This window comes from Misgurnus anguillicaudatus, chromosome 7 (genome assembly GCF_027580225.2).
Source record: "Misgurnus anguillicaudatus chromosome 7, ASM2758022v2, whole genome shotgun sequence".
NCBI lineage: Eukaryota > Metazoa > Chordata > Actinopteri > Cypriniformes > Cobitidae > Misgurnus > Misgurnus anguillicaudatus.
Window position 1 is genome coordinate 19506016 of NC_073343.2, and position 9462 is coordinate 19515477.

At 38.4% G+C, this 9462-nt stretch overlaps 1 protein-coding gene across 1 annotated transcript in view; it reads right to left on the minus strand.

Moving 5' to 3' along the window:
- The window catches only part of LOC141365306 (calpain-1 catalytic subunit-like), a 51393-nt gene that overhangs the window by 24713 nt on the left and 17218 nt on the right, over positions 1-9462 (minus strand). The window contains exons 2-6 of the mRNA XM_073869505.1: positions 2593-2833; positions 1899-1971; positions 1412-1530; positions 919-1052; positions 613-787 (exon numbers count right to left, since the gene is read on the minus strand). Of these exons, the coding sequence (XP_073725606.1) occupies positions 613-787; positions 919-1052; positions 1412-1530; positions 1899-1971; positions 2593-2826 (735 nt within the window). The 5' untranslated portion in view covers positions 2827-2833. The remainder of the gene's footprint in view (positions 1-612; positions 788-918; positions 1053-1411; positions 1531-1898; positions 1972-2592; positions 2834-9462) is intronic.

A 9462-nucleotide genomic window follows, 5' to 3' on the forward strand; every position in this document is an offset into this window, starting at 1 on the left:
GGGATGTTTTCTTGGCACACTTTAGGCCCCTTAGTGCCAATTGGGCATCGTTTAAATGCCACGGCCTACCTGAGCATTGTTTCTGACCATGTCCATCCCTTCATGACCACCATGTACCCATCCTCTGATGGCTACTTCCAGCAGGATAATACACCTTGTCACAAAGTTAGAATCATTTCAAATTGGTTTCTTGAACATGACAATGAGTTCACTTTCCTAAAATGGCCCCCACAGTCTCCAGATCTCAACCGAATAAAGCATCTTTGGGATGTGGTGGAACGGGAGCTTCGTGCCCTGGATGTGCATCACACAAATCTCCATCAACTGCAAGATGATATTCTATCAATATGGGCCAACATTTCTAAAGAATGCTTTCAGCACCTTGTTGAATCAATGCCAAGTAGACTTAAAGCAGTTCGGAAGGCAAAAGAAGGGTCAAACACAGTATTAGAATGGTGTTCCTAATAATCCTTTAGGTGAGTGTATATGAAATGTATGTCCACAGTAATTTAAATTTAATTTGTTTTGTTTAAAGCTAAATCTAGCAACAGCACAACATGTAAAACAGTAAGTTTAAAAGGGTGAAACAAAGTGAAAGAGATTATTGTTTACCCCCTGAGGAGTGCTACAACCCATCAGGGCCTTTGCTTTGGTTGCACAATCCATTAGTTCCCACAGATCAGTGCGAGGTTTTTTCAGTTCCAAGTACAAATGCACTCCACCAGTGAAGTCCATGAGGGCCTCCGACACAAAACCAGCATCCATGGCAGCATAGGAGCCGCACACCCTGTGAAAGACAATATACCCGTATCATGTACTCAAATTCTTAAAAGATTCTGTGACCATTGTCATTACTTTCATCATATAAATACGTTTATTAAAGCAATCTTAAAAATGACATGGGCTACTGGCACTTACTTGGCATAAGCTTTCTCCAGGAATGCAGGCCAAAACTCATTTGACGTTTTTGAATGAACAAAAATTAGCTTGCCGTTTATTGTCGGCAGTTGGTCATCAATGACAACATCAATCCATTTCCCAAACCGCCAGAATCTGTGGGAATAATTTAAGCAGAACAGATACTTCACACATGTTGACCTCTTGAGTATTTTACCCTGTAAAAAATCCTTTGCTGCCTTAATTTTTTTTGTTTATTTGTTAAATCAACTCAGATTTACAAGTCATTTCAACTTACTATTGTTTATCTTGACAAGAGATGAGCTAATACAACTTCTAAAATAAAGTTGACATATTTTAACTTTTATTATAAGTTTATAGTTTATGTTATATAAGTCATAGTGAATAAATAATGGTAAGTTGAAATTACAAAAAAAATGTAAGATTTTTTTTCAACTGGAATTTATAATTGCATTTCCACATATCAGGAGGCAGTTATGACCAAAGAACTTACTCTGAAGTGAAATATCCCTGCATAGTTTTTACTGAATGACTGGCCAGCTGGCATGACCTGGTTCAAGATATCCGTCTGAAAGGTTAACGCCCCAACTGAAGCAAGAAACCAGCAGTTTCCTAAGAAAAACAAACAAATATATTTAACACAACAAATTAACTGTGAAACTACAATCATCACCAATCCGGTTTTATCTAAAATATTAACACAGAAGTAAAAGTCACTTCATGTTTTTTGATGTTTCTGTATACGAAAAATATTTCTGATTAGTTCTACATTTGGGTTCTCTGGATGTTTTAGCATTTATTTATGTGACCATTTCTTAAAAGTAAGTATTTTTTCTTATGTCGATTTGTTCTAATAATGTTTTTTGTTAAGTTGCACCATGAAAAGAGCTACACAAGTAAAACTGAATTAAAATTGAACTAGGTAGTGGTCACTGAAGGGATTAGGATAAATACACAAATAAATACACATATAAACTTACCTAAATATTTTCCTTGGGCATAGTCAAACCGTGAGACCCCCTCTACAATGAGCTGAGGGTCTTTCACTATTTGCTAAAAAGAGGGAATATTGATATTTGTCTTAAACATTTAGAACTACAATGCAAGTAAAAAAACATGAAGACATTTATCATCTTATATAGTTTTACATTTTTTCCACAGTTGTCTTTGATTTGCCTATTCAGGTGTTTTCCAAATAAGTTGTCCATTGAATAAAATCATCTTTACACAGACTTGATAAACATAATACTTTTCATCATGAGAGAGCATACTGTATACTTCAGAATTTAGTTTCACGTTTACAAGTATCCTTTCACATTTTTTAATTGTATATTTCTATAGCCATAATTTCATATTTTAAACTATTCTTAATTGTAATTTTATTGCAATTGCTGTGCAGATGCATATGCAAAAATGAATCTGTGTCAATACATTTAAAATGGCTGCTTTGAAGAAATGTCAGTGAGAAGCGTTATATAATTAAACATGACTTGACTTCATTTATATTTGACACTGCAGATGTTTGTTCAGACAAGCTTTATGAGATATGTTCCTAAAAAGCAAGAATCTTTGCAACCTATCTTTTTTTTTGTTTAAAAGACACTCGCTGCAGAACATTGCTTAAAGCATTCAATTATATTTATTTTGCACTGGTCTTAAGTAAAGATAACTTACTGATGGTCTCAACCACTTGATTCGGCCCTGATTCAGTTTTTCAAGCTTCTTCCGTGGATCAATAGAGCTGCGGTTCAAAGGGAACTTTTCATCAACAAAGTTCTTCTTATTGAGCAGGCAATTCTGGAGCAATTCCTGGTAGTCCTGATCCAAGAATTTGACAGGAAAAGTGAGAGAGCCTATTTCTTCTTTTGTGGTGCGCGCATTACGGGGTTTTTTAGTCACACGAGGCATTTTTTCACTGAAAACATGAAGAGAAAAACAGATATCACAACTGACTGTTTTTGGGGAAGTTGACACAAAACGTATTATATATAATGCAGACATATAATATGTCTGCATTTATATGTCAATTATAATTTATATTTTATTTATTTATTTATTGTAATTTTTGTTAATTTTAGCATTTTAATTTTTAAATCAAATTCGAAAGTGTTAACACTAGATAATGCACCTCAAACTAAAATCAATTACTGTAATGACATAAACAAGAATTAATAAATGCTTATATACAATATATTGTTCATTTTTTGTTCATAACGCATTTACTTTTGTGAACAAATCCCAGATAGCACAGGTATGTCTGTAAGATGTCTGGTAAAGATCTGGAAATCTGGAATAGATCATCTGGTGTGTAAAAACATCTTATGAAGGTCTTAGAAAGAGCTGCTTTACATACATTCTAAATCAAAAACGTCTTGCAGACGTCTTCAATATGTCTATATGACATCTTTTAGGAAACGTCTCAGAGATGTATTGCAAATCTAAATAATACGTCTTGCAAATGTAAACTCAGACATCTAATAGACGTCTCCAAGATGTATGTGTGCTATCAGGGACACAACCTTTTTCTAAAGTGTTACAGAAATTTATATTTCATATTATTCTGTACACATAAACAAATCATTTAGGGTCTAGCTGTTCTGTTCACAGTCATATCCTACTGAAAAATCCAGCTAAGACCAGCATAAGCTGGTAACTGGTTCCAGCTGGTTTAAGCTGGCCCTCCCACCCTGGCAAAGCTGGCCAAGCTTGAATTAGCTGACCAGCTAAATCCAGCTAGACCATCTTAAAAAGTGACCAAAACACAGCTAGCCCAGCTTGCTACACCAGCAAAACCAACCAAAACCAAGCTGGGAGACCAGCTAAAACCAGCCTATGCTGGTCCCAACCGGATCTTTCATTAGGGTAGCTCTAATATAAGATGAATATGAACCCTGAAAGAGCAACTCGAATCAAACTCGTGTACAATTCGACATACAAATCTTATTAAACGTAGAAAAGTGATTTAGTTAAGAGCAGTAAGAGATTTTCTCTCATTGCTTTTTGATTGACAGACTGTTGCTGTTTGAGTGATAGACAGGAGCAAAATTAGGTAACTTCCCCTTTAAAGGTGCAGTGTGTAATTTTAAGAAGAATCTCTTGACATAAATGCAAAATATTATACAAAACTATATGATCAGGGGTGTATACAGACCTTTCATAATGAACCGTTAGGTTTTTATTACCTTAGAATGAGATGTTTTTATCTACATACACCGAGGGTCCCCTTAAATGGAATTTGCCATTTTGTGCCGCCATGTTTCTACAAAAGCCCTTAATGCACAAACTTTTTTTACTAAGTTGTCTCCGACGATGACATGTCTGTCCCGTGGCGGCTAACGTAGCTCCTCTATGCGTTTCAAACGTGAGGGGTGAGCAGTGAACTTAGCCGTTGGTTGCAATGCGCAACCTCACCACAAGATGCCGCAAAAATTTACACACTGCACATTTAAGACCAAAGCCCGGATCTAATAAACTGTTACACTTGCGTTTTCTCCTTAATCTGTTTACTTTCTCTTAAGATCTAAATTGGCGTGTTTATGAGGATACTCGCGAAAGCTGGGAATTTTGACGCATGTGTGTATATTTAAGGCAAATACAGCTACAAAAATACTCACAAGCTCAATGAGAAGCGGATGCGCGGCTTGCACGCTCTTCTCAAACAGAAACAGCGAGCACATGTAGATCGTTTGTTTGTGTTTCAACAGCTTAAAATCACTTAATTTAAAACTGCGGTGCTTAATACGTATACAAATGTTAAATCTCACAGCAACGTGACGGCGCCCGAATGAGAAAATACTACGAGTGTTTTGTGTGTGCACTCAATCTGCTCACGCAGCAAATAAGGTGACTATAAATTGTAAAACATAACCCAGCAAACTGGCTAGTGATTTGACATTGTTACAATAACTGGACATGATTTTAATAGTTTAATTTACCCTGTTGCAGACCCCCCTCATTTTTAAAAACTCATCAGAGCTAGAGGAATCAAAAGAGTGATCTATTTTGGATCAAAAACAGTAAATTTCGCCGGAGGGTGACAACTTTGCATCCCCGGCTCATACTGTTAGTTTTTAAAGAACTATATAAGAAATTGGACCGCAGATTAGTTTAACTTTTTTATGGGTGTCCATTTGTTTTGACACATATCATCTATTTTGAGAATTAAAAACAAATAAATTAAAGATATTATAAGAAATACTTCACCTTAAAGGATACGGTGCAAACACTGGGGGTCTGAAATGAGCTGTCTTCTGTTATGGGTTGAATGTCTTATCTCTGCCTCAGGCTTCAGAAATTCACATTTGGGTAACTTAGATATGTGCTGTATCAGGAAGCGTACAGCATGTAAAGTATTTTGTTTTGTCGACACTGCACAGACACGCCTTTGCATAAAGAGACTTCTAAACACCAACATGCCGCAATCTTTGATTATGAACTTCTTTATGGAAATGTTTGTTTTTATTTAATTTATTGTAAAGAGATCATTTATCAACACACAGTACTGTACAAAATTGTAAACAACCACAGCTTTTTTTATTTGTTGGCCCTTGTCAGATTTTGAAAAGGCAATTTGCTCAAATGTTAACACATCAAGTGTTAAGTAAACAGTTACACCCTGGGACTTGTGAGCCCTAAGAAACATTAAATCTTTAGTGAAATACCATAGAAGAACCATTTTTGGTTCCCCAAAGGTTCAAAGAACCATTCAAAGGGAACCATTCCTTTTTATGAAACCATACAACCAAAACTTGTTTATCTATAGCATCAAGTAGCACTTTTGAGTGTTTACTGTATTAAACAGTCTACATAGCCAAAGTTAAGGTGTCAACAAAAATATCAAACAAACTTATAGACCCATAACCTATATACATAAAAGCAATTGTTGATATTTTGTATAAAATTTTAAATTATTATTTTAAATAAAAAACAATTCACAAAATTAACTGCTTATTAAGTTTGTTTATGAAATATCTAATGCATAGATATACAACCCTGTTCCTGGAGGGCACTTGTCCTGCAGATTTCAGTTCCAATCACACCTAAACCTGCTCATAAAATAAAAATAAGAGGTGTAGGGTGTTGGAGACCTGCTGATCAGCGCGAGCCGCAAACTGACCTGAGAATCTCACTCGGAGCCTAAAACAATGCGGACTCAAGAGACACGTGAATCTGATTTGACTTGAGAATCTCTCAACTTGTAACGCAAACTGTCTCTCGAATCAGAGCCGGAAACACTGCAGATTTGCAGACTCGAGACTCTCCGGCTCGGGGGGCTACATAATCAGGACACAGTTTTTATATATTTTCTCTATATTATTATGCTATTATTATTATTAGGCCTATTTTTAAATGGTCGATCATACACACCAAACCTAAAACCTATAAGCATCTTATTTTAGAAGTGAAAGGCTTTTGTTGTGGATTTGCTTTTGAGGAGACTCAAAAGCAAATCCTCATGAGTTGCTCTATAGATCCACTAACTGGCTGATTTGCGCAGATCAGCAGGAGCCGGTTAGTGGATCTGTAGAGGGAGTGAAGTCTCATGAGTCCCATGGTCTGTGAGTGCAATGTTTCCGGCTCTGAGAATCTCGAGTCGCGTTTATCAGCCGGTTACAAGTGGATCTGTACTGAGTTTCTTTGGCGATTTAGCAATCCTGACTCAAGTGACTCACACAAACCGGATCACTTTAGTGAGTGACTCACAATAACCCGGATCCTTAAAAGGAATCGAGTTTGCCAGGCCTACACAGCAGGCTTTAAAAAAAAGTCAGCAAAAAATGGGGGGCCTGTGCCCCAGTAGAGCTTTATGTCTAGCAACGCCCCTGGTACAAACCATTTCAGTACCTTGGCTGTGATTAAACCTGTACGAATGAGATTCTGATTTTTCCTAATGTTCAGTTGCAGAAGAGGCTGCAAGTCTTCTAGATCAGTCACTTTAACATTAGCCCTATAGGAGCACATTGATCAAGTTCAGTTCCATTTAACATGTTCAGAACTTAATTGTATTGGTAATAGCTTGTTGGTGATTAAACACATGGACATTGCACGGCATTCATTCACGGATGTTTGAGCCCGCGTGGGGCGTGACACACGTCCTTATATACGTCCGGGATCAAGCGTCAAGAGCTCATTAATTTTCTCCTTCAGCGCGAACCTCTCGCTGCTCCGAAGAAGAAGAAGCCTTACTCGCCGTTGATACAAGCCCTGCAGCGGAATCCAGGCCAAGCGTCTTCCCCTGCCGCTTTCCGGCTGAGAACCGAAGATAGCCTTCGCTTGCCGTGGTACGAGCCCTGTGCAGCGGACACATGCTTGACGAGGTCTCCCCTGCGGCCGCCCGGTAAGATCAATATTTTTAATATAAAGCTATAAGCTAAAAGAGCAGGCGCTGTTGTAATAGCGTCCAGCACAGCGGCTCGAGTGAGCCTCTCTCCTATGAATTTCCTCTGACTCCATCCAGAGTGGGTCAGCGGTGGTCGTCGTGTGTGGCTCTCCTGTGAACTGACTTTTGCTCTGTCTCATCCTCTCTCTATTTTCTCAATAAATTTGTGAACTTGCATTTGACTCTAAGACTCTTTGTGACAGAATGAGCGCGCCACCAATGGAGTCAGCGAGTTCGGAGGGTTCGGATCCTGTGCAGGACGCTCTTCACCAGCAGGAAGCGATCATTGAGCAGCATTCGTCTCTGTTGAATGCAGCGGCCAGAGATTTCCGCCTCCTGTCTGAACAACTTTCGGAACTCAGTAACCGGTTGGACCTAGTCGTTTCTCCACTCGGTGAACTCTTCTACCTCTGGAGGAGCCGCTTCGACAGAGCGTGAGCCACACACGGCAACACCCCCCTCCTTTGACGGCGATCCCAACACCTGCCGGGCCTCTTCGCTCTCAGGCCTCGTCGCTTTGCTCCTTCTACATCCAGGGTGACAAATGTCCTGACGTTACTCACCAGGAGAGATAGAGAGTGGGGAATGGCTGCATGGGGGGCCAAGGCTCCATGTACGACCTCGTTTGAGGCCCTCGAGAAGGAGATGTTGAGCTTATTTGACCGTTCGCTTCAAGGAGACATGGCAGCAGCTGAGTTGGTGAGATTGCAGCAGCGGACCTCATCTGTTACGGACTATGCTATCACGTTTAAAACGCTTGCCATCAATTGCAACTGGAACTAGGGCTGCAGCTATCGATTCTTTTTGAAATCGATTAATCTAGCACTAAATCGATTGAGTAATCGAGTAATCGGATAAAAATTTTGTATGTGTTTTTAAACAACCAAAACAAATAATGCATAACGAAAATGATGTGGCTGTAAAATGTTCAAGCATTTGGCTTTTATTTCTAAAAAAAACAGAGGTATTTGGCTCCAAAAAATAAGCCTATTTATTTCAATTTTTACCCATTTAGTGTCTATAAGTGCCAGTGCCAACACTTTAATTTATTAATATGCACAACAGGTTTCATGCTGTAATCTAGCCCTGACATCAAAGTAAATATCTGGTTTATGTACATTTCTACACTGGCAGCATTTACCATTAGGCTACTAACATATAATATATAATTTCTGGGGTGAGCCTATTTGCTATGGTAACAACCTATGTGTATGCGCGCACGTGCACTTGTGTTTGTGTGTGTGCACGCGTTCTGTGTGTGAGGAAGAGTGACACCCCAGTCAGACGTTCAGTTGCTTCATTGCATTTTGGTACGGCAGAAATAAATACATTCCTTTTCAATAGAACGCTGCATTTGGTTTGCATCACTTGCATTGCGGTGCATTTTAGGTTAAGAATCCGTTTGAAAAATCACAACATCACGTCCCCTATATACTTTGAATGCATGCTGAAATTATTGTTGCGTGGCTACATAAAAGTTTAAGCATATGTGATGCATTGCGCGATCGGTCCGACTCGCGTGAGAGAGAATAACTTATGCTAAACTCCAATAAGACAAAGATTATTATTATTGAACAAAATATGTCAGATTACAAGTTGCCCATATATGATTGCACTGTGGTGCCGTATTTTGGTACACACACCTGTAAAGTGCATGCGTGTGTGTGAAGGGGTTCTTTTTTAAGCTATACTCTCCTGCAATTGAACGTGAATACGTTTACTACTTAAAAACGTCAAAGCTAAGCATCATATCTAGTCAAACCGCATAACGACATCGCTACAAATACAGTATGGGATTAAAATCAGCGGAAGCTACGTTACCTTGTTTCATCGACGCTTGGTGAAACAGCAGTGGATGTTTTCGGTTCAGATGCTGAATGTAATGATAATGTAATAATCCCAAACTTTAGACATTCTCTCTCTGCCGTTTATGGACATATTCGCTCCGATTTTGAATCGTGTAAATCGAGTAACTCGATGAATCGTTTCAGCCCTAAATAATATTAAGTTGAAATGACTTGTAAATACGAGTTGATTCAACAAAAGATTTTAAAGCAGAAAAGTATTTTTTACAGTGTGGGTCCCATGTGGGTTGACTATGTGACATATGAGACCTATGTGGGCTAAATAATTTCTTGCTTAAAATACATTTTATATACATTTAA